At 44.8% G+C, this 25,102-nt stretch overlaps 1 protein-coding gene across 1 annotated transcript in view; it reads left to right on the forward strand.

The window, feature by feature from the left end:
* Positions 1-25,102, forward strand: part of tns1a (tensin 1a) — a gene marked incomplete at its 5' end in the record, with an annotated part of 114,976 nt that overhangs the window by 34,684 nt on the left and 55,190 nt on the right. Inside the window, 2 exons of the mRNA XM_080023923.1 lie at positions 20,944-20,982; positions 23,052-23,093. Coding sequence (XP_079880049.1) covers positions 20,944-20,982; positions 23,052-23,093 — 81 coding nt within the window. The remainder of the gene's footprint in view (positions 1-20,943; positions 20,983-23,051; positions 23,094-25,102) is intronic.

Raw genomic sequence — 25,102 nt, forward strand, 5'->3', positions numbered from 1 at the left:
CCAGACCGCGCCGCCTCATTGACGGGTTTGTTATTTTTAAATTTGCCGCAGATTCTTGCTTTATAGTTCGCTGTAAAAAACATGACATTAGACTGGAAGTGAAATTAATCTGGTTAGAAGGTTTTATTCCATAACTAAGATGTAAGAGTAAAAACAAAACACAAATAGGCAAAAAAAAAAGCCCTCAAAATCTCACAGTAAATATTCATTGGATATCGGATATTCTCTTTGTAGTTGTTGATGCGTATGTGTCACAAATTTGACATAAGTCTGAATTAAAATTCTTAAAAAAATCTTCAATTGAATTTGCTGACGCATGCAGCAGGATCCGGTGGGTCCGTTCGAGCTGTGGTCGTTCACACTGTGTTAAATAATCATTTTCTACGCATAACAACATACATTTTAAATGCTATTTGTCAGCACATGCTGTTAATACAGTACACCTCCACTACCCAGTAGAGGCAGCATCTCAGAAACGCAGATGGTGTCTTTTTCACTTTCAAAGTCAAAGTCCTAACAGGACATCCCAACTCCTTCAAGGTCCCTGTAAAGCAACGATAAATAATGTGTACTGAGTTTGTCACGCGACAGGAAAATTTGTTATTTACCACCCAGTCAGATTTGAATGATTAAAGAAATCGCCAAGTATATAAAATTAGGTTTCAAAATTGTGGGCAGTTCCCTCTGTTCTGAGACGCTGGGGGGCGTGTCCACTGAAGGTGCTGAGACACAAACATATACAAATCCAAAATGAGAAAACCGATAACGGGCTGTTTTTCGTTGTTTTGGATTTTGTTCTGAAGTTAAAAATAGAACATGAGCCGGTTCCCGCCGGCTCCGTGCGCTCCCGGGGAGCGGGGCTCTGTCACGGCTCCGTGCAACGGAGCTGGGCGAGCCGCCGCGCTCGGAACAGAACGGAAATGTAAATAAGGAGGCCGAGCTGTTGTGTACATTCTGGCGTCCAGGGAGGCAGCCATAGCCATGTCCATAGCTAGAAAGCAAACTAGTGTAGGCTGTAATAACTCGCGATTGAACCGGAGAACCACTGACAAATGCACTCTACTCTTATAAAGTGTATACGTAGTATATGACACATTGCGTAACCGATTCATCGATCGCGAAAACCGATTAATCGACTATTCAATTACATTATTTATGACCAACCGTTTCAGCCCTAGTCTGTTGTCTGTACAATCTCCCCTGAAGATATTGGTCTACAGTAGTGGTATACGGTCTCCTTTTAACTGATTTGAACTTTTCAGGGTGTTATTATTATTATTCTCACGTCGTCCCTGCAGTGCCGTTGTCGGTTCTGGAGCCATTTCCCCTCGAGCTTCCGATCATCCCTTTCCCTTTGAAGCCGTTCCAACGCTGCGTTTGAGATGCTGATGAAAGCACCAGAAGAAGAGCTTTAATAACTTTCTCATGAGGAAGTCCCCTCCACCGCCGACCTCCTGTTTGCCTTTGAGTTCAACCGCGGCCACCGTCCATTTATCTCGTGTTTTTGGAGCCCGGCAACGGACGGCCGCAGCTTTGTCGGCGGGTGCTGTTACCGTGGCGATCTGGAGGGAGTTCTGGGTCCCGCCGTCGTGCCATGCCACGGGTTGACTCTGGCCGTCCCCTGAACCGTGTGTTATTATCCATCCTCGTTTCGGGGGGTTAGGGTAAGGGTTGGGGGGGGGGGGGGGTTGTCGTAGTGGGATTGTGGTTGGGAGGTCGACCAAACATCCAGCTTGGACACTGTGATGTGGTCTGGAGACGGAGACCCACTGTTACACAACGTCTGGTATGTCTCGCACCACGTTCCGCAGCTCCCCCAGAAGCCACCGTGGGGCTTTTTAACGTATAATTGTGGTTTGCATTCAGTGGAAGTGGACTGTTCATGGTGTACTAAAGCAGATGTATGGGGGTACGTACAATCGCGGCAGAGTTTGCGGGTTGGCATTGTTCGGTTGAGGTGGGGATCATGGCTGCTCCCTGTGATGCTAACATCACATGGGCTGTTGGTTAAATTCCCTGTGTCTCTCACTAGGCACTGGGTAGTGTGGTAGTTGCGCTTGCGACGGCTGAGATTTGATGTTTATCGAACTCTTGGCATTTTAAAGCTGAATGAATGAATCAATGAATATCAATTTATTACATAAATTAGATCAATTAATCGATATTAGCAAGATCCATGATTGAATTGTGTTCCTGTTTAACATGTCTTCGTAATCCGATTATATTTTATTATATTATATTTTGAATTGTAGATGTTTTGACATTTTTTCTATTCCTTTTTAGCATCAAACTCTCTAACTATTACCAGGGTAAATCTGGATATTCATAATGCATCACTTCATGTTGTTTGTGTTATTTCCGGTGTACTATCCAGTGCACTGAGATTCAAAATCAATGAAAGTCTGTTAATTGTTGCATTTGAATTTGTAAAGGCCAATGCAAATGTGAATAACAATTACAATAAATTGTTATTAATTACAAGTAATAACTTGCAATTGCTATTAATTGCTATCAATTTATTCAAATTAAGAATATATATTAATTGTTATTAGATTTTCTTTCATACAATAAAATTTATGCCACCAAAAAGCCTAAAAGACCAAACAAAAAGCTGATAATCAAAACGTGCAAGTGTACACGCACACGCATGCACAACGTGCATGTTCAATCATTCTCGGTCCAATTGTGTGTCTCCCCCCTGCACACATGGAATTGAGCACCCTCATTATCCCCATTGATTTATCACTGGAGGAAATAAAAAATCTCCCAGAATGCATCTGCGGTGGTTTTGTTCTGTCCAATGACCCAGTGGGGGTTGGAAGACAAAGAGGAGGCTTGGCAGGGAAAGGTAGACTCACCGAGGAATGAAGGGGGGCAAGAGAGCGCGAGAGAGAGAATATATTGAACATTTCTCTCGTCCAGGGTGAGCACTTTGGTCTGAAGCCACAACTTATTTTCCGAAGATGTTGTTTGCGATTTGGAAATGGCAGCCTGTCCTCCTTACCACGTAAACATGGCAATAAGTTAGACAAATTGTTTTGGGAAACCTGGGTGTGGAAGATTTCGCCTACCACACGCCACCCAAGCGGCGTTTCCAGGGGGCCCCGGCAACAGAGACACCGACAACTGGGTTTCAGACAGACAGTTTATTGTAGAGAGTGGGCTAGCTGGAATAAGTCCAGGAGCAGATGGACATGTGTCATGACAAGGCCTCCTCTCCTGAGTGTGTGTGGAGATGGGGGTTTTACCTGCTGCTCGTTAGACCAACCAACGAGCAACAGGTACGCAGCCTCTCTGACCCTGGGCTCCAGTTACCTAGACCCAGGATAGGTGTGGCTAATCAAACCACACCATCCCCACACCACACCGGGACACTGAACTGACGGACGGACGGCTGCTTCACGCAGGAGGCGTAAGGAAGGATTGAGGAAGTGACGGTTGTTGTGCTACTGTGCTGAGGAGCCATTCCTTGATCTCTTTGTGCTGGTACCTCTCCATGAAGGTCAGGGATGGTTTCGTCTACGCAGCAGAATTATAGTCTACTGCGCGAGCAGGGAGTCGATTCTTGCTCAGCGACACTTCAGCAGGGAACACGGGACTCAAAACCCTACTTCCTGGTTGGACAGGACAGCCCAACAAGGGTTTGTCCAGGCTCACCAAGCGTTGGCACGATTTGTACTCCAATGAAAACACGATACTGGATAGCCTTTTTAAGAGCAAGGGAATTAATATCCTCCACATAAACACTCTTTAAATACAGTACAGCAATAAAAACTGTATATATATATATAAAAAAAAAAACTTCTCCTGGAATTGCTACAAACTGAATTCACCGACAAGCAGAGGTGATTCTCCACATTTTCCATATGAAGGACCCTCAATTTGATACAGATCAGGGCACGGACCCCATTTGATAAGATTTTCTGAGAAGATTTTTATTAAGATACTGTCTGTCCATACAGTAGCTATCTGTTCTATAGTTAGACCGATAACAATTAAACTATGATCAAAACTGTTATTATTATTCATTCTGTAATAGTACTAATGCCTTGTAAATGAAATAATGGTGAAGTTGAACTGTTGTCGTTATGATTTTGCTGGGGACCCCCTGGAGATTTTGAAGGACCTCTGAGGGGGTCCCTGGGCACCTCTTTGAGTACCACTGGATGAGCACACCATCAACCAGAGAGGGAGGATGTTATCGTCAAAGTCTGCTGATAAAGGGATTCGTTTCAATGAAAATTTGCCATCTTAATTGCAAGTCAGAAAGAGGAACCTTGGGCTGTTTGCAAGACCTCATGGCTTGTTTATTTATCATCTGTCGTCAGCCAGAGCAGAACAAAGTTCTCAGACTAATCAGGCATTTCCCACCTCCTGTGGCTGTACATGGTGAGATGATACCGGTCTGTTGGATCTGAACCTGGCCTACTTACATTGCAAGCGATAAATGAGTCATGCATGAGTCATTCAGCATGTGAAACCCAAGGTTTGGAGCAGTTTGGAGTTAAACCTTCAGAGAGGAGTAACGGCTACAGGCCATGGACAAAATAACAAAATAGCACCATACGAAATCGTACTATCAAGGACCGAGAAAGAACTTGGGGTTCCTTCAGAACGACTTCTTGTAGAGCTGTCATTCAAGTTCTCAACTGTGTAGTGGGATATCGCACCATTCTTTCCCAAGATTAAAGAAGGAATGCCCCAAGTGCTTTGAGGGATGACGGAGGTGGGAGTCTTCTTCGCTCTCTTTGCTCCAGAACATGGGAACATCATGAGGAAAGAGTGTTTGGACCAGGGGCTTGTGAAATGGTGTGACAGTCAAAGATGTTGTACCACCATATATTGGACCCAATGACTCCAACAAGAATGTTGCCTGTGCCATTTATGAAAAGCTTTGTGGGTTGATGGCGTCCTTTTGGCTTTCTCGAAACGTAAACCCGTCTGGAAGTAGGAAATGGTGTGATAGACGACTCAACAGACCATATTATTTTTTGTCCATTGCTCAGGTTTCCATTGTCCTGGATAAGTGCGACACCAGGTCAGATGTCTTTATGTTGGCCTTGGATACAAGTGGTTTTTCGAATGGCAGCCCTGGCATAAATATATAATGATGATTGCCAATAATTTGCTCTGCCCGCAATTTATGCTTTAGTTCACTAACAACACTTTTATAATTAGGTACATTATTTGCCAAATAATGGCAATGTTTGATTCGTGTCTGACATACCTTATGGTTCCTGATGACTCAAAACTGCTGTCATTATGTGATTTGATCAAATAACTCTGATCATATAACTCAGAATTCTTAATAAAAGATATTGAATCGATCAAGACTTATTTTTCACTAGTTTTCAGTTGGGGTGATATCTGAGCGCAGTTGGTAATAACTCCCTGAGCTGTTTTTAGGGTTATTGAAGATGTGTGGGTGGGGTAGTTTTAGTGTGCATAGTATGTACCATGTGTTTAGTGTGTCACTTTGACAAGTGTGTCCTGAGCTATTAACAAACATTCCGGACGGGGCAAAGCCTAGAACTAAGCTGCTGCAGGTGCTGAGGACTAAAGTTCTTTTAGTCGTTAAGTAACTGAGTTGAACTTTCAGTTCTACAGGGTAGTTCTTAAACAAGCGAAGAAGAAAACAGGAAATTGGGTAAATTGTTTTGTATTGTATCTTTTTTTAGGTATAGGTGCAAATCTGACCATATCATAATTTCCTGAATATCCCTCCAGTTATTAATTGTTATGTTATCTATGTGTTTCACAATATAGCCGCTCTTTAATTGGAATATCTTTATAATAAATATAATAGATAAATAATAATAAATAAATATTATTCTTGTATATAATAATATTATGTGATGAAAACAATAAAATAAGAATAATATAATAAAAGTTTGAACTGCCTTCAAACGATATGATATTTCCTTCCTGCATTTTCAATTTTCTTCGCTTGTTTCAAAAGAAACTAATTTATCACAAACAATTTGTTAGAGGGATTTCTTTAGATCCAAGCATTTAAATCCTGCAACAAATCCCTAAACTTAAAATGTGTTAAAACGCAGTGAGGCCTTTAAAGAAGGCCCTCAGCAAATGACAGGCTTTGTAAAGTGCAATTCTAAAGATCTTGAATACGACTTTAAGAGGCGGCGGCAGCCTCTGCTTGTAAAGATGGAGGCTGCGAGACAAATTCTAAGACTGGAGAAGATAGACCCGGAAAGGGAAAAAAACACTAGAAAAGAAAGGTTCATCACAAATATAATTGGGACCTGCACCTGCGCGAATGTATTTTACAAGTCGCTTCAGCCCGTTTGATTTGGCCCTCGGGGGAGAAACGAGGCTAATTCGGGACACCGGTGCTCCGTCATGAGAAGCAGCCTCTTTGCTTGTTTAACTGCAATTACAGGAGCAATTAGCAGTGTGTGGTGGAGTCTGGGATTGCACTGGGAGCTATCCTGTCTGTGTCTGGGAGAACTGCTTGTTAACGTCTCAGCAGAACTTTTCATTTTCATTCCGATAACCTGCTAATTGTACCGCTGCAAACCGCATCGCTTCCTGCGCAGCCGTGTTTTTTTCCTGCCAGGGACCAGTGGATGCAAAGCGTCTCACCCTGCCGTGTTTTCATTTGGTCTTTGGTAAGACCTATTCCGAAACGAGTGAGACGTTTGAAAGGGGGCGGGGCGTATGAGTTATAGTAGTTCTCCAAAATGACAACTTCAGTAGGAGTAGGAAGGAATTGGCTCGAATCTGTGTGAATATCTTAGCGATCACTAGAACAGCACAGTTGGGAGAAGCTGCTATGGGTCCACGGTTAAAGATGAGAAGTCGCTGGTTCTCCCAGAACGGGGAGGGCCGGACGTACGCTCTGCGATTGGTGCTGCCGCGATTTAAGGACGGCGGACGCACAGCTTCGCTGGTAAACTGTTTCCAACGGTCGCCGCGCGGCCTTCCAACGCGTAGGTTTGCACCTACTGTAGGAGTCTCACTTGGCTGGAAAAGGCTGTCTTTGAAAACCGCCCCGTTCTCACCTGCCCTCCGGCGGCCACCTTCTGTTCTAGAGAGTCATCCTTCCTCTTGATCGATTGATTGGGCCGTGTTATTCTCGGTCAAGTTTGCTGTTCTTTCTTGTGAATGTTCACCCAGATTCACAGCGGCTGCGATTCACTTTTTCCCGCGCGGCGGACCCCGCCACCAACACCGGAAGCAGGATGTGTAGGAGCACATGCACGACACGCACCCGCACGTTGAATGACTGTTTCTTTTAAAAGTGTGACCTAAAAATGTACAACTGTGGGATTTATTTTGACAAAATAATGCGATGGATTACCACTTTAAGGAACTGCAGAAAATGGCTGGCTGGTGAAATGGTAAACAAACCAAAGGAACATTCTCCTGGAAGTGACCGTCTGCCCCCCCTTGCCGTGACATGGGGCCAAGTTGGCACACTGTGTCTCAGCTACTACTTTATTTAGAGTGCGGCGCTGGATATAAAAGTGAAAGAGAGGGATAAGTGAAAAACAATAACGATGGGGGGATGAGCAGAGGGATGAGGTTTCTCCAAGCCGCCGTCTTGGCCTTTTATAGAGCGTTCCTGCACTTCCTGGCACTGAACTCACGAGGCAGAGCCAGAGAAATACCTAGAGGTGGGTCACACACACACACACACACACACACACACACACACACACACACACACATGCACGCACATACACATGCACACACACACATAGGGATACAAATACACACACACACACACACACACACACGCCTACACAGATACACAAATATACACACATATACAAATATACACACAAACACAGACATAGAGATGCATTCAGGTAGACACACACTGTTGTGGTGTCTTAATACACACACACACACACACACACACACACACACATATACAAATATATACACAAACACACAGAGGGATGTACACGTAGACACACGCATACCCACACACACAGGTACACACACACACACACACACAGATACATAGACACACACACACATATACAAACACACACACAGATCCAAATATACACACAAACACATAGAGATGCAAACATGACGCACACATGCAGACACACCCCGTTGTGGTGTCTTAAGACACACACACACGCACGCACACACACACACACACACACACACACACACACACACACACACACACACACACACACACACATGCAATACACAGTAGGCAGCAGAAAAATGCACTAACATGCAATCACACACACACACACACACACACACCACACACAACACACTCACACACATACACAAACAAACCCCACTGGTTGGGGTGGCTGTCTGGCACGTGTGTGGGATTAGTTTGCTTGTTTTGAGGGAGAGAGGGGGAGTATCCAAGGGAAGTGTGTTTCTCTCTCCCTCTCTCTCTCTCTCTCTCTCTCTCTGGAGGATGGAGGCAGGGGGAGGAGGGTTACAGTGTTGTGGGAGCTGCAGGATCGCAGAATTGAGCGGTGGCGACAAGTCAGAGGGGGAAAGAGGGGAGACGAGCGGAGGGGAGAGCGTGAGTGAGGAGCCTCCATCTTGCAGGTAAGAGAGGAGCCAGATGCTTTCCCGGTAGCGTCCACCCACACCGGGGGATGGGGGTGGGGGTGTGTGGGTGGTGGGGGGTTGTGGCAGCAGTCTGGCGGCGGCAGGGGGGGGGGACCAAAACCGGGCGGAGGGCGCCATTGCTCTGTCGCCGTGTCTGAATTCTACATTGATAGGGCGCTGTGTGTGTGTGTGTGTGTGTGTGTGTGTGTGTGTGTGTGTGCGTATTTGTGTGCGCGGCTTTTAAACCGGACTCCTGCCAACAACATCACGCTGAACCGTAGGAATCCAGGGTTCATCGGTGGGAGCCGGTGTTTGGGTTCCCAGCTTTGGTTTTTTGGGGGGTTTCTCTGGCCGTGCTTCGAAAGCTGGGAGTCGCAACCGTACCGCCGTGACGTCTTTGAGACGAGGACCTCGCCGCGAGGAACGGCCACAGGCGTGACCTTTGGAAGCCCGGTGCCGCCGTGGATCTAATGTTATTTTATAACCGTACAGGGCTGTGGCACAGGGCAGCCTTTTAGCAACGCTCATTTGCGTTGCAATGTCAAAGCTCATATTGATTGAACTCATGGTTACATTTTTGTGACGACTCTACTTGGCAACCGGAAATGAATCCCAGTGAATATAGTTTGGTGTAAAGCATGAGTCGACCACAGCCTAGCTGGTTTAAGTGAGCTGGTTACTATGGTAACCGTGATGGATCGGCGCTCCCCGCCTTGCCGGGCCGCTCACGTATTCCCTCTTCATTTCTCTCCGTCGCCTCATTTATCCCTCTTTCCTCGCTCCCCCCGTCTGGCGATCCGAGCGGAGTTCCGCTGGGAGAGGGGGCAGACGCACGACGTGTCCGTCGCTTGACCTTTGACCCCCCCCGGCCGACGCGAGGCTCGCCCTTAAACACCAAGGGGTCGCGGGGCTACGTGGCTTAAATGTCCCGCTGCACAGCCAAAACAAGGCGGTGGAATGTGGTTTTTACGACGTTTGTTTGGTGCTTTTTGTTTTCCCCCTCAGAGATTTAATCCAGTCTCAAGACTCACAAGCCCCCCCCCCCCAAAAAAATAGGATTGTGTTTGTTCACGGCGTTGTCCGCAACACCACATTATGTTCAACTCGGGCTATTTTGGTAAATATGTCCATCTTTTTTCTATTATTGTTTTGTTTTCACTCCTGGATAAAATCCTCGACATGGCCCTCGTGAAAATGTCATTTTGTAAAAATGTAAAAAAAAAGACTCAAGTAAAACTACTCAAATGCCCGTCGAGTAATTTGTGACTTTAACCGCGAAGTTCAACACTTTGTCAAAAAATAAACTCAAGTATATAAGTCGTGAATTTTTGTTCTCCTCGACAAAGTACTGTTACAGGTGAAAACTTACTCAAGTCCTGCAATGCAGAGTGGATGCTAATGCTAATTTTCCCGCCTCTGCGTGCGGCACAAGCCGGCTAAACTTGGAAGGCAAGATACATGATATTTTATGCCTGGAATCCACCGACGTATGAGCGGGTGTGCGTCACTTGCTGACGGAGCGTGGACGTAGAAGGAAGTTTGTCGTTTCCATTTTGAGCAGGGAAAGGCATCCGATTGAAAGTACGTAGATCCGGCGGCTCGGGACGCGTTATTTAAGCGCGGACGCAACTCGATGTGAATCCGTCGACAATCCGGTACGCGAGGGCGATCCTCCGGCCGTTGATCCGCCCCGCCCGGTGGGAGGAGCGGGAGGAAAATAAACGCCCGAGAAAGAGCTTAAAAAAAAAAACAATCACGAAATCCTGCCATTCTGTGTCCCATTCTATGCAGGTGTTGCAAGGCCAAAAATTGTACGGCTGCGCTCGTTCGTCGGTCCCAGCCGTGACACCAGCTCTGTGTTCAAGGCCACGTCTCACACCGATGAAAGGTTTGACTCTTTTAAAAAAGCCCTTCCGTTTTCCGACCCTTGGTTCCGCCTGAGTCCGTCAGTGTGATGCGCGGCGGGCAAAGGGAGGACTTCCGAAACGATGAGCGAGAGGAGCCAGAAGAGCCTCTGAGGCTTCTGAGCTATGACTGGGAATTCTCGCGAGGGTCATTTGATCCCGTCAAAACAATTGAACTTGGTGAACGCAGTGTAAATCGGCTCAATAGGAACTGTGCAAAACGCCTTCACATGTTTTGCTCGGACTTGAATTTCTTCCTCGGCTATTATTTTTAGCTTGTCAGTCAGAGATTCTCTCGTTCGCCCGCTCTGGTGTGACTTGCGACTCCAGCGCCGTTCACACAATTTGTTCGCTGCGAACGAATCGTTTGCAAGTCGTCCATGACTCATAATAATAATAATAAGCTCAGTTCTGCATATGTGGGATGTTCGGTGACTTTTTCAGCGGTTGACAGGAGGGTGGTGTCGTGCCGCGGGATCATTTCATTGTAGTAAAAGAAAAAAAAAAAAAAAGTGTGCCGCGGCAGACGCACGTTTGGGAAACAATGTCTTAGAAGGACCTCGGAAGGAGGAGGATGATGATATTTGAGGACACCGCTTTTCTAAATGCCACCATTTCTCAGTCCAGACGCACAAACAGAGAGTCAGACGGGGGGAATGGTTCTGGGTGCAAACTATTTGCCAGGAAGTGTTATAAAAGCACTTAGTATGCAGGCAGCCACACGAGAGGCTGTGTTTAATTTAAGGGATGGACCAGTGTGGAGGAGGGAGGGAGAGGGAGAGAGAGAGAGAGAGAGGGGCCTGGCCCACCAACTTGTTTTTGCTGCAAACTGGAAAGAAAAGATTGGCAACAAATGTACAAAATGAACAATGAAAAAAATATATATGGACAGTAAAAATGTTGGAAATAAATACAAAGTGATAACTACAAATAAATAGAAGCAAGAAACAATTTGCAACAAACCTAAAATTAGAAGACAAATTAAAGAAGAAATATTATTTATTTATATATTATATTAATCTCAAGCCTATGTATTTGCTTTTATTTTATTTTTTTTATTATAATACTCAAGATGAATACACTCTCAGACTTTAACTAAATATTTGACCCCTGTTGTTGCCTTTGTTCTGCCCTTTAACAGTTTGCTCTGTTGAGCGTTTCATGTTCGGTCTTGTTTTTATTCCTCAGTCTTGACAGCGCTGTTAGCGGTCGAGTGAAAACATCCCGTGGCCCCGGCCAGTTAAACTCGAGACTCGGAGTGCGGGCTGTAATCGCTTCCGGAAGCTGCAAACTGCCTCCAATCCAGTAACCAGGAAAACAAAACTCGCTTCTCCCCCCGACACCCAACCCACCCATCCACCCACCCGCCCGCTCACTCACTCGCTCGCGCGCTCATGCATAGTCTGCTCTTTGGTTTTATAGGACGTTGCAATGGACGACTTCTGTCAATGAATAACTTCGAGCTCTAACCAGACAGGTCCACTTCAGTCTTTCAGTCAAACTCTGCTCCTTCATTGAGAGACTGACATGAAAAAAAATGAGCAAATAATTGGGAAATGGAAAAAAAACCAACTTGTGTTATATAGTTAAAAAGGTTATATGAAAAAATCTGAATGAGTTGTTTACTTAATGTATTTAGGTTAATATATGTACATACACTCAAACAACAGTCCTTCTAGACTGTTAGAGGGGCAATAATTAAGGAAAAGTCAACTTTGCCAGAGCTGAAATTATCCCCAAAAGGGCCTAAACTTTTTCCCGCATAAAAAAATCGTCAAATCAAAAGTATTTTAATTTTTTTTTTTTCCCCCGCCCGGGAGCCCACGTTTAGAAATCGAAAAATGTTGTTTTTGTGATTGTGACATGCTGACCGCTGCAAGACAACCCAAATTATATGAGCGAACGAGAAGAGCAGCTGCAATAAAGCATTTTTTGGTCACAGAAGAACTCAACCCTGGAGGGACCGGCGTAGAAGTACAGCGGCGGTGGCGGCAAAACCCACGACTCCGCAAGTCAAGTTCAAGTTCAAGTTCAAGAAATTATTTGTCACATACATACACATACGGTCGTACATATATGCAGTGAAATGTCATGACACCCGGTGATTACGCACATCTGAGATCCAGAGTCAGTTTATTTGGCGCGGGGCACATTTTCATTTTCACCCACAAGGAATATGTGGTGGTGAGGATCGGTGCGTTGATGGCCTGTGTTGGAGTGGGTTTGGTGCTTGAAACGGTGCTTGTTGCTATTTCTAATATTCAGTATTCAGTACTCAGTATTCAATGGCTGAGGACGGCATGTACCGTACCTAGAGTGGCCACCGTGCCGTAGCAGGAGTATCATATGAAGCTACATTTCACGTCCGCACCCGTGATGAGAAGTTTGGCTCTTTTTCGCCGAATCGGCTCTCTACGAGCGACCCGGCGAAAAAGATCTGTTCAGTTTTCCGACTCGTTTGTTCTTTTGTTTGAGTCAGACCGGTCGGTTCGGCTCCGAGCAGTGTGCGGGATTCTCGAATCATTTAATTCTGTCAAAATAATTTATTTCGGTGGAATGCCAAGTAGAAATCGGTCACATTCGGTACGAACTATGCCAAAATGCTTTGACCTTTTTTTTTTTTTTTTTTTTTTTCCCCTCGTAAATTGAATCATGAGCAATTATTTTCTGTTTGGGGCTCTCGGCTCTTCCTGTTCCAGAGTGGAGTCTCGGTGAACGACCGTGTGCCCGGCTGCGGTCAACGGGCCTTTTTAAAAACATTTGTTCTTTGCGAACGGATCGTTTGGGAGTCTCGCGTTGCTCGCGGCCGCTGCTGGTCAAAGTACAAATCCTCGCTTTGTTGACCAATCTGTGTCGTTTGTAATTCCCTTAAAATAACCCCCAAATAAGATGAAAGCAACACAACGCGCCCGGTGCCACAGTGCCACAGCCTGCGCTATTCCTATTCTAGCCGCCGCTAATTAAGCCAGAAACAGGAAGAGGCGATCCGAACACAGATCCCTGTTTTTTTTCCCGGGTGGGGGGTGTGGGGGGGCGTCTGGGGTCCGCTTCCAGGCCGTGAGGGTCCTTCGGCACCAAGGAAAGGCCCTCAGGAATGCCGTCTACTTTATTTATATATTTATTATTTTTAAGCCGTGACCGCTGCCAGGGACTGCGCTGCGAGCTGAAACCCCGAGAGCTCTTTTTGGAAACCACAGCCGTTGCGACAAGAGCGAGAGCCGCCATTACCGAGAACCATAGTTCCATAGTTGTGTATGGAACCATAATAGTAAAAATGAAACGCTCTATCTGTGATTTTTTTTTTTTACTTTTACTATTTGTATGTGTGTATTTTCTCAATGACGGCTTAAACATGCGGTTGTCGTTTTGTTCTCGGGTCAAAGGGAAATAAATGAAATGCCCCCGTGTTGTGTCACCCCTCTGAATCAGCTTCATCACCCAGCTCGTGTGGTGTCTACTGGTGAAACTTGCCGCTCATTTATCCCGGAAGCTCACGTAATTCAATTCAACTAAATGTCTCCTATTATTGGCTCAGCGACCAAAATGGTGAGAATATGTTGAATTGGCGGCTTTTATGCACGTCTGGGCTCACACGTCTACTTCACACAACCTTTTTCCGTCTTCTCTGGTGGGCCTGGTGGTCTTCTGTGGCTGCAGGGCGGCGTGCTCGGGGCTTTCCTGCGGCCGTGGGTGACACAGGGGTGGCTGCGGGGCCTTTACGGCTGCTTGGGGGCGCTACGATACAATACCGAAGGTCGGTATTGTATCGTAGCGCCCCCAAGCAGCGGTAAAGGCATACACCACAACTAATTGTGACAAGTCCTGTACACTCACTGGTGGGCATACACGCACACACACACACACACACACACACACACACACACACACACACACGCACATACACGCACACACACACACACACACACACACACACGCGCACACACACACACACACACACACACACACACACACACACACACACACACACACACACACACACACACACACACACACCACCAGCACCTGCTTTGAACACAGCCCCAACACCCTCCTGGTTACATCCCTCTCCTTTTCTCCCTCCTTTTCCGCCATAACTATGACAGGAAGAGGCCACGTGCCCAAATGCTGTTCCGGTTTTCCTGGACTTGTTTCTATGTTTATGTTTTTCCATGTACCTGTTGTTGTTTGTTTCTATGTTTATTTGTTTCACCCATGGTGACCCCCCTCCCCCCCCCCATCTTGGAGTAGTGATGATGATTAGTTGTTTAAAGACCAAAACATGGTAAGATTTTTCTCCAAAGAGGGGGATTGGTGGTGGTTCTGTGTAACAAAAAGCCGTGCTCTTGTCATCCTATAGATCGTCAGAGTTATTCCAGCAATTCTTGATGATTAAAGAATGAATAATAAGTGGCAATACAGGTTGAGAAGTTTAACTCCACTTGCAGACTAACCCTGTCCTAACCCTGTCCCAAATACTCTGTGTTGGATGCCAAGCATGCTGACAGCACAGGTTAAAATTTTAATTTTAATTTTTTTTTTTTTTTCAATAAACACAACCATTTTTCTGCCACAGCAGACTTTTCCCACGGCACACCATTATCCTGTTCACCACTAAAAGCATCACCGCACGTCAGAACATGAATAGCTGTGCTAGTAATAGTTAGTGACGCAAGACTCACAAACGATTCGTTTGTATCAAGCAAATCTTTTAAATGGCTCGGGAGTCACTTGCACAAGAGTGGAGGAGCAAGTGAATCTTAGACTCACAAACTGAAAATAATTACTAAGGGCTGGTTTAAAGTCAAGGTTCAACGTCTATGTATTTGGCATAATTCATATCGAATATGACTGATTTACATTTTGCATTCCAACAGCGAACGACCCTTCTGACTCTCGTCTATCGTTCAGGAAGCCTTCCCTCGCTCAGTGTGCGTTGCATAGACACGTTGGGTTTGTTTGATTGTGTCGCTACCAACTGAACCTCTGGACTCTTTTTACCGAGGGACTCGTCAGGAACCGACTCTCAAAAAAAGAGTCAAACCTCTCATCACTAGTAATAGTTCTGACTTTCAGTGGGAAATTTGAGCTTGACATACAGAATACTGTATATTGCCAGGTTATGATAAAATAACCTATTATAATCTATCAGTTCTACCTCTGCTCTGTTGGAGCGCCGGCACCTATTTGGGCTTTTTCAGCGTGAAGAATGATTTTTCTGTGGCAAACTGCCATCAGAGCTGCGGTGGGCAGGAGCACCGCTTATTGGACTTCGAAACATTATGGAACCAATTTCAGGGAAAATTTTTCAAAGCTATCCCTATTATAGAAATGGGATTTGTCTCACACTGTGAGGAAATAGCATTTTTTTCCTTTCCTATTTTTTTTATTCTATCTTGCGTGTATGTGTAAATACTAAGAAAGAAGAAGAAACTTAACTAAAACAGATGTCAAGTTAAGCCAGTTTGTGGCTTGTACATTTTTCTGGTTTGTTTCTTGTATTTTTTAGGTTTAATTCTAGTGCTTTTGTTAAGTTTTAGGTTCATGTTTATTGTTTATCGTTAAGTTATTGTATATTGGCCATTTTTGCTTGTTCATTGTTTATTTTAAGGTTTATTGTTTTCGATCATATTTTCAATTCCTCTATCTTGTAGTTTAATTTTTAGGTTTATTGCATATTGCCAATTTTTCTGATATTTCTTAGGTTTATCGCATATTGCCATTTTCTTACTTTTCGGTTTTTATTATTTCTATTATGTGATAATTCTAACTATTGTTCGATCTTTTATTCTATTCATTCTATCTACCTTGCATCATTTGTCTATCTATCTATCTATTTATTGGTATCTGATTTCGGGATCTAATTGAAAATCTTGGCATTCGTTATTCGTCACGTCATGGCATTTCGCGTCCTTCACATATTTTTCTGTTGTGCCTTGGCAGCATTTCAAATGAGGGTCTTTCCCTCAGTGGAAGGATGGGTGGGTGGATGGATGGATGGGTGGATGGATGGGTGGGTGGATGGATGGGTGGATGAATGGGTGGGTGGATGGATGGGTGGATGGATGGCACACAGGGGTGGCCAAGTGAGACCGGTCCTGTCAATCGTTACCCTGTATAGAGAGCAATAGGAGTGTGGGGTGTCCTCTGGAAAACCTGGTTGTTTTGGCGCTAGTTATTTCCTCCATTAAACTGCGGTTTGGGTCGAACCGTTTCCATTCATTCAGTGACATGTGCTCAGGTAATCTCCTGAAGAAAGTCTGACTCACTCTCTGAATCAGCAGTGGGGGGGGGGGAACTTAGATGAGAAGCGCTAGCTTCTAGCGCCCCCTGCTGGCCACCACCGCTTCCCGCCCCCCCCTTGAGCGTGCAAACGGCCTCCACAGGGGGTCCCGCAGACCCCTCGTTTAATTTGCTTGATTGGACTCTGACACCCGTGATTCCATGAGATTACAATCTCTGTTGTTCGCTCACATCAACATGCTTTCCCTCTCTCTCTCGCTCGCTCTCTCGCTCGCTCTCTCTCTCTCTCTCGCTCTCTCGACATATTTTCCTGGCCGACACCTTTTGCACACCGGCGCACGTCTGTGAGCTCGGACCAAAGACGTCAGATGGAAAGGCGGCCCAGAGAGCAGCTCCTTCGGACACGGCGGAGGACGTCGACGGTGATGGCGGAGGCGGGGGGGTTGCGGGGGGGGGGGGGGGGGGGGGGCAGAAAGAAATGGCCGCGGCGCACGTGTTGACTCCGTGTCTGGGCAGAAGAAGAAACGTGTCTGCGTTCGAGGGAGAGAACATTCCATTATCTGTCTGAGTGGGTTCAGACCCACGTGCCGAGCTCATATTTGGTCGGGCTCCCGCTTTGTTGGCCTTGTATGGATAAGTCCCTCATCTCCGCCGCCGCGTCTGGGAATGATGCGGCCATGATGCTGCGTTCCACTGAAGGAATCCAAGATCTTGTGATTTCACTGCCTGCGTCTGGGTTTGTTCTTGGTCCGCTGACAGCTTTTTTTTCCCCCAGCAAAGCGGTGCCATTGGTTCTCCTTAAAAGTCGCCAGAAGAAGTCATTGTATTTGCCTGCTTGTGACGTGCTACCCCGCTCGAGTGTCCTCATTATAAGACAATGGGCTGTGCAACTGCTAATGGCGTCGGAGCTTGTGCCGCTCTGTCCTGTCTCACTGCGTCGATATTAGTCAAAGGCGTTTAAATGAACGCTAAACACTTTAACGAAAGTCACCATGAGCAGCTGAGAAGTGTGTGTGGGGAGGGGGGAGTGAAAGACTAGCGACCGGAGTTCGCTTTGCTTGGCTTTGCTACGTAGGTGTTAGCCATTAACTATTACAGTAAACACACGTCTCTACACCGTCCAAAACTGCCAGAATATGTAATAATTTGTTTTCCGGCAACAGAGAATTGGATGCTCTGACACAGCTGAACGGTTAGTTTCCAACAGACTCAACCCTTGCTACGCTTCCAGAAGTGAGTTTTTCCATGGCCGCGATGGAAATTGATGCCAAGGTTTACTGTCACAGATGTCTGACTCTCTCTAGGTCTGTCCGTCTGTCTGTCTGTCTGTCAGTCTTTGTGAATTCCTGCCTGTCTCTCAAGCCCTTTCTCCGTCAACTGCTCCGCTGCTCATTTTATCTGTTTTTCTTTTTGTCCCTCTGCCCCGTCCGTCAAACTTGTCGCCTGCGCTACGGTAAAATTTGTAAATCGGTTTTGTCTTTGAATGTGTTAACGTGTGTTCTGTGATTCATATAACAACGTTAAAAATGTTGTAAAAAAACGTCTAAGGCGCGTTCAGTCTTGAGTTATCCTCCTCCGCCCCGTGTCCTTCTGGCCTTTAGATCAATATACTGGTGCTGTCAACGGCAGGACTCTCCCAGGCTCACCATACCGTCCGAGCCGCTGGACCATGCTAGCAGTCAGCCGTAAATAAACCCTGGACGTACCGGCTTCTGGTTTCCGGGGGGTTGTTGAGGCGGGAAGCCTCGGGTGCCACTGGTGCTATAAAGAGCGTATGTACGGGGGTCGACTCAGTGGTTTTACAGTCGGGTGTCAGGCGTTAGGATGACGTTCAGACCGCAGAGTGATTTACAATGACTACGAGAGTAGAACGTGCTCCAATTACGAGTCAAAGGGGCCACACTCCCGACACTCCTTCCCTGGTAACCTCTTGAGCTTAAGGCGGACATAGAGTGCCGCTTTCAACAAGTTAATATCGGTCTCTGAGGTCCCCGAAACATGTTTTTTAAGTTTTTTTTGCTGTAATTTGCCGCTCAGACTTTGCATTCTAGTTATTCTAACATGCCTCGAAACCATCCTGTTCTAGGACGGTCTGTTTGGTGGGTGGAGCCACCCTCCTGATGCCCCGAGTTTTGTGAGCCAATGGGGTTTGAGCATTACGTCCGGGTTCCGTTGTATTTACTCGGTACACTTTCATTGATTTCACCTCATCGGTCCACCAAAATCTGTTACTGAACAAATTTGAGGCAAGAAAGAAGCAATCCAGTTGCTGAATCTTCACTCATATTCGATCTACAAGGCCTCATCTGAACACAGCAGAATTATATTTTAAATACTTACATTTCCATCACCTGCAGTTTCTTCACAGACAGTTGGTATAAATTCCTCTTTCTTTTAAACGATTTGTGCTGGTCTGCAAAAAACCAACAGAGCAGTTCCCAGCAGCGCCTTCTTTTCTCCAGCCCTGGGTGGAGTTATTCAGATGAAGGGCGTATCTAATTCTCATGAAGCCCCACTTGACATAGGAAGGGGCTTCAAATCTGAGCGGCTTGGTTCACCACGTGTTCTATGAAATAGACAGCTCACAATAAACTGAATGGGATGTCTTATTTCACACTTTGTGTTAGTAGGTCCATCAGAGACCCAAATGTAGGTGCACAAGCACTGAAAAAGTGAGTTTTCATAACAGATTCCCTTTAATAAGTTTAGGAAGATGCCATGAAACACTGTACTGCACTATGCCAAAAACCGTAAGATACTTTTCAGCAAACAAGTATCGCTCCCTGCTATCAGAGCATTCATTAAAGGTCCACTTAATGAATACTTTAGTCGCTCATTATGCAAAATGACCGTGACATCTTGGCACGGGGTTCACAATTGTTGTTAGATGAATGCCAGTCAGTCCTCTGTTACCGTGATGTCAAGCAGGCCTTCTGGTCTGGACTCTCTGTTCAGGAGGAAACACCCCTCACCCCTAGGCCTGTGAATCTCTGCTCAACCCCCCTCCTGGAGTACACTGCTTATAACACCAAACTGGGTTGAGCTTTGGTTTCGTAAGCATGGGCAAACATTCATTTATCGAGCGACTTCCCAAAACCCCTCTGCTACGACGGCCAGGAAGCCTCATGGAGGAGCGGCGGTTTGGCAATGTTGGTGTAGTATCTACACCTTCCTTTAGATGCCGCTAACTGTCCGATGTCAAATCTACACAAGCTGACCACTTAGTAGTTCCACCTTTCAAGTACTTCATAGGAACCCTTTCCCCCAGAACAGCCGTGTGGATGTCAGAGCATCACACTGTTGCTGCAGATTTGGCGGCAGATTTATGCTGTGAAACGCCCATGATTTGACAATTAAGGTCGTGAGTACCCAAAGCCTCCGTCGTCAGTCAAAACCCAGACGACGGGAAAATTGCAAGATATACAGTAGGTGGCCAATATATCATTGCAGAAAGATAAAAATAAACGGATTTGATTTCATTTTGGTAATGAAGATTTTGACCAAACTGACCACACAGCAGCCGCCGTATAGAGAGCAGACGTATAAACACTTTTTAGCAACATGCATTTTAATTCCATTCGGACTAAGTCACTCAATCTCCAGTCCGTGAGTTGGCACTATGACATCGCAAGGTAGCAACCGCACCACTGTTGTTTATCTGAACGCCTTAGGTGAGGGATGTTAATGCTGGCGCCGCATCACGATGCAGGCGGCGATAGATGGCGTCACAAAGACAAAGAGGCTTTTTATTTTCCCAGTGCAAAACTAATTACAGACACTTCCTTCCTGCGGCCATCTGCGGTCCGCCGATAGCGCGCTTTCATCTCATCGCTGGTAAACATCCGCGGACTTGGAAGAAACACAACAACAAAAAAAAAAGCCAAGAAGGCAAAAACAACACCCTTGTTTAAACCGGACGTGCGTACACACACGTAGTGATGGACACACACATGCAATCATGTGGACATGAATAAACACACACGCACAGAACCGTACACGCCAACATGTCCGTCCTCCGTACTTCAAATGTTAAGAGCGTGCACGGCAGCGTGATGAACCCGTCCCTGCACAGTGAGAGCTCTGTGATTTGTGGCAGGGAAGCCATATTGGACATCGCGTCATAGTTTTCATTGCCTTACTTGTACTTTCTTTTCAGAAATGGTATACTTGCTGTGTTTTGGAAAACTGCATGGGCTGCGTCTATTTATCTAATTTCTCACTCTATTTTTCTCTTTATCTACAGGTCACCACAGCATGTCAAGCGCCAACCAACTATGAGCTGGTGAGTACGTGTGTGTATGTGTGTGTGTGCATGTGCGTGCATGTGCGTGTATGTGTGTGTGACATGTAGAGTGTATGGACGCTAATAGTCAAAAAATGGGTCATTTCTTCCAAAACTCTTTTATTATTTGAAGAAATTCACTACGAGGTCATCACAAGGGTTCCAAGGTCTCAACGCTTCCACAGCTTCACCAACGGGAAAAAGGTCTCGGGCTGGTCATCGATATGATCGCTTATCAATGATGAAATGATGGCATCGCTGCATCCTGATACACAGTTTGTACTGATGCTGAGAATCGATGACCGCAAGTTTCTCACAAAATGAAAATAGATACATCACTGTGCAAAGGTTTTAGGCACCAGAGATGTTTCACAAATACATTTGTCTTAGACGGTTATTTTCTATCTTCTGGCACGACAGCGTCCCCAAACATACAGCCAGGGTCATAAAGAACTATCTTCAGCAAAAAGAAGAACAAGGAGTCCTGCAACATGATGGTGCGGCCCCCACAGAGCCCTGATCTCAACATCATCAGGTCACTCTGGGATCACATGATGACAGAAGCACCTGAGACCTGAGTCTAAATCTGGACAATCTATCTGCCGAGTACCCAAAAAAACTGTGCGCAGGTGTACCTGAGAGGATCTGTGCTGTTTTAAAGGCAAAGAATGGTCACACCAAATATTGATTCGAGAACGTTTTTTTTCTCTGTTTACCTCACAATGTATGCCGTTAATCAATAAATAACAAATATCCGTGGAATGATTTTTGAAAGAATCCTCAGTTTATAGCATTTTTTGTGCCGAGTTGCGAAAACTTTTGCACAGTGCTGTACATTCTTTACATGTTTTTTTGATCGGATATTTATGCAATCTCAATAAAAAGTTGATCATCTGGGTAATAGAAACATCATTGAGGCCTACTTCAGACATTCCCAAATGTTCCACAGCCTCTACTTCTGGCACTGTCGTAAACACATTTTAAGTATTCATTTTCAGTTTTTATTGTTAATATATTACTGAACCTTTAACAAGGTAAACCCTGTTGAGAGACTTCAAGAACTACTCCTTAAATAAACCTGTACATCAACGTGTAACCACTAACTGATTTAGTATATTAATGGCCAAAGAGGGGGTCCTTTTTTTCTCATAATACTTTCAAAATGTTAATTTAGTACTTCTCAAGGGGACGGCTTATGTGTTTCGTTATCTTTCTGTCATGTATATCATGTTGCAATGTGGGATGTTCATATTAGAAGAGTCCAAGGTGTCAAATAATGAAGTTACAAAATTTTAACCCTGTTGATCGAATATGAATGAAGATCAAGAACCGGAAGATCAAGAATTCTTATCTCTCGCCTCAAATTTGTTCGGAAACAGATTTTAGTCTTCTGATGAGGTGAAATCAGTGAAAGTTCAGTTTAAGAACGAGGGCCTCGGCTGCTCATTTGCAAATAAAGCTCCACGCACTGAAGCAGCCGGTTTTGATCGCTACGCTATAGAGGCATGTCACAATGGCTCGAATGTATAACCAGAGCGGTATTTTACACACACACACACACACACACACACACACACACACACACACACACACACACACACACACACACACACACACACACACACACACACACACACACACACACACACACACACACACACACACACACACACACACACAAAAATAAATAAAAAAGAAAGCCTCAAAGACCCATATTCACATGCGTAAAAAGGAGCATAATAGATCCCCTTCAAGCAACTGGAAGTGACTAACGAGACGTGTGAGCTGTAGTTCCTACAATCTCCACAAGGTTGCGCTGCCGCACCAATATCATTATAACAACCTGGAGTTCCAGTTCACTATAGACACATCCACATGGTGTGGATGTGTCTATAGTGTGTGTCAGCATTGATCGTGTGTGTTTTGTTTTGTCGTATGTTTAATAACAATAATTATTTCCAGTACATCAAAGTAACCTCACAGTAAAATTAGTCTGTGTGATTAGTTCGTGTGACGGACTGATAGAAGTGTGTCTCTCTCTCTCTTCGTTCCTTCTCTCTCTCTTTCAGCCTCTGACTCCTCAGCTTCCACTCAAACATGTCGACACTCCGGTGAGTCCTTGAATTATGTTGTACGGAATGTATCATGTGTTTTTAAGCTGAGATGGATGCAATAAATGCAAAATTTAAACTATATGAAGTATTTATTTTTGGAACGGTGTATTTTGGAGTACAAGTCTTACTTCTACACAAGTATTGATAAGTGCAAGTACAGCTTTGGATTGGATAAATAATAATTGTCTCATTGGATTTTATCTAAAGTTATCGCCGGATGCTCATAATTCTACTGATTCACATTCGAGTTTAGGGTGAATTGTTTAATAATAAGGAATGCTGCTGCTGCTGGAGTGATGAGGTACTATATAGGACTATAAAGTACTTTTGAAAGCAAGCATAGTCCGAATGGTTACAGATTTCAGTACATTTCATTCATCTCCATCAGTACTTTTACATGTAATTAAGTACATAACTGAGTACAGCCCTTGACACGTCGTGATGCTTCTACTTCAAGCGCTTCCTCCTCTGTGTTTGAAGGCTTGTTTAATGGTGGCTGTTCCAAAAGCTCACAATGTGCTTGGAGGAGCTCAATTCGGGTCCACAATGACGTTCAAGTTCATTATTAACATACTCTGTGAGAAAATGTTATTTCAAGCGAATAATAACATGTGGTTCTCAAAAGACTACTGTTTATTTTGATGTCTGTGCATAGTCATGGAGGTTGCAAATATTACGGAATAAAACGTGTATCACCATCACAACTTTGTTATTTTCAGAAGTGAATCTGTTTCCCCATCCACACAGCACATGTTAACAAAGTATAAAAAGACGTTTTTTAAATTAAATTATTTATTTGTGTGCCCCAGTTTTGGGCCCCGACTTGGTCACAGGGACTTATTTTCCCTCCAAAACAGATGAGCTGTTGCTTTAGGCGACATCATAAAGAGGAAGTGACACCGCTCCAGCCTTCAGAGGAGCTCAGGTCTAAAGCTGGGCAATTTTATTATTTATTGCGGACGATTCGATGTTCTGCAATGTTTGATGGGGTCTGTCAAGCATAATCTTTCACCTCGCCACCGATAATAGATTGAAAAAACAGTTTGAAAAAAATATTTGTGATATTTTTGAAACAAAACATATTGATAACTTCTAATTATTAGCTATGTTTTTTTGTGTGACGGCTATTTTAGGACATTTTCCACCCTGTTTCAAAATACAAAAGTAAGGCTTTTATGCCTTGAAAATGAAAATGAAAGAAAATTAAAATGAGGAAGCTTCTCCAAAAATGTTGTCATATATTTTCAGCATATTAAGGGTCCGGTTTGTACGGAAAGAGGAGATGGGATGAGGAAGGGGGGCATGAATTAAAGGAGACGATAAGATTGAAGGAGGAGGAGTTAGAGAGAGAGAGAGAGAGAGAGAGAGAGAGAGAGAGAGAGAGGGAGCATTTTTACTGAGCTGGAGGAGAGAAGAGAGGAAAACAAGGGAATATGTTTTGTCTTTTCTCCTCGATCGACCAGATCAGACCAGAATCTCCATTTATCTTGATAAAAATATCATCTGGAATTAGAGAACAGAAGTAGACTACTCAGAAAATTAAACGTGAAATGTTTTTCACAAATGGAATATGGAATATTTTGTGGGTATTTCCACAAACAATACCCACCGATTCTGTCTCCTTTTAGAAGATTTTTTTTTTCTTTTTTGCATTTTATTTTTGGAGGAAGCCGCCCTCTAAGCATCGACCTGCTGGGTATTTTTTTGCATATAAATCAAACGTCAGGGTGTAGTTTGACGCTCGCCATGCCCTTACGCATCGCCCTCCGCAGGCGCTTTGCGTCGCTGCGTCTCTCCTGGAGGCGGAGCTCTGCTTACCTGTTCAACAAGGTAGGACACGCCCCCACAGGAGGAGGATAAGGTTCTTGAAGGAAGGGCAAAGAAACCTGATTTGCAAAAGAGGGAAAAAATCACATTATTCAAGTGGTTCGTGTTGTCTATGGACTGTGTGACGTGAAAATGAGCAACCCAGTCATAACGGTTATGACTGGGTTATTACTCGTTAC

This window comes from Zeus faber (genome assembly GCF_960531495.2).
Source record: "Zeus faber genome assembly, chromosome: 2".
NCBI lineage: Eukaryota > Metazoa > Chordata > Actinopteri > Zeiformes > Zeidae > Zeus > Zeus faber.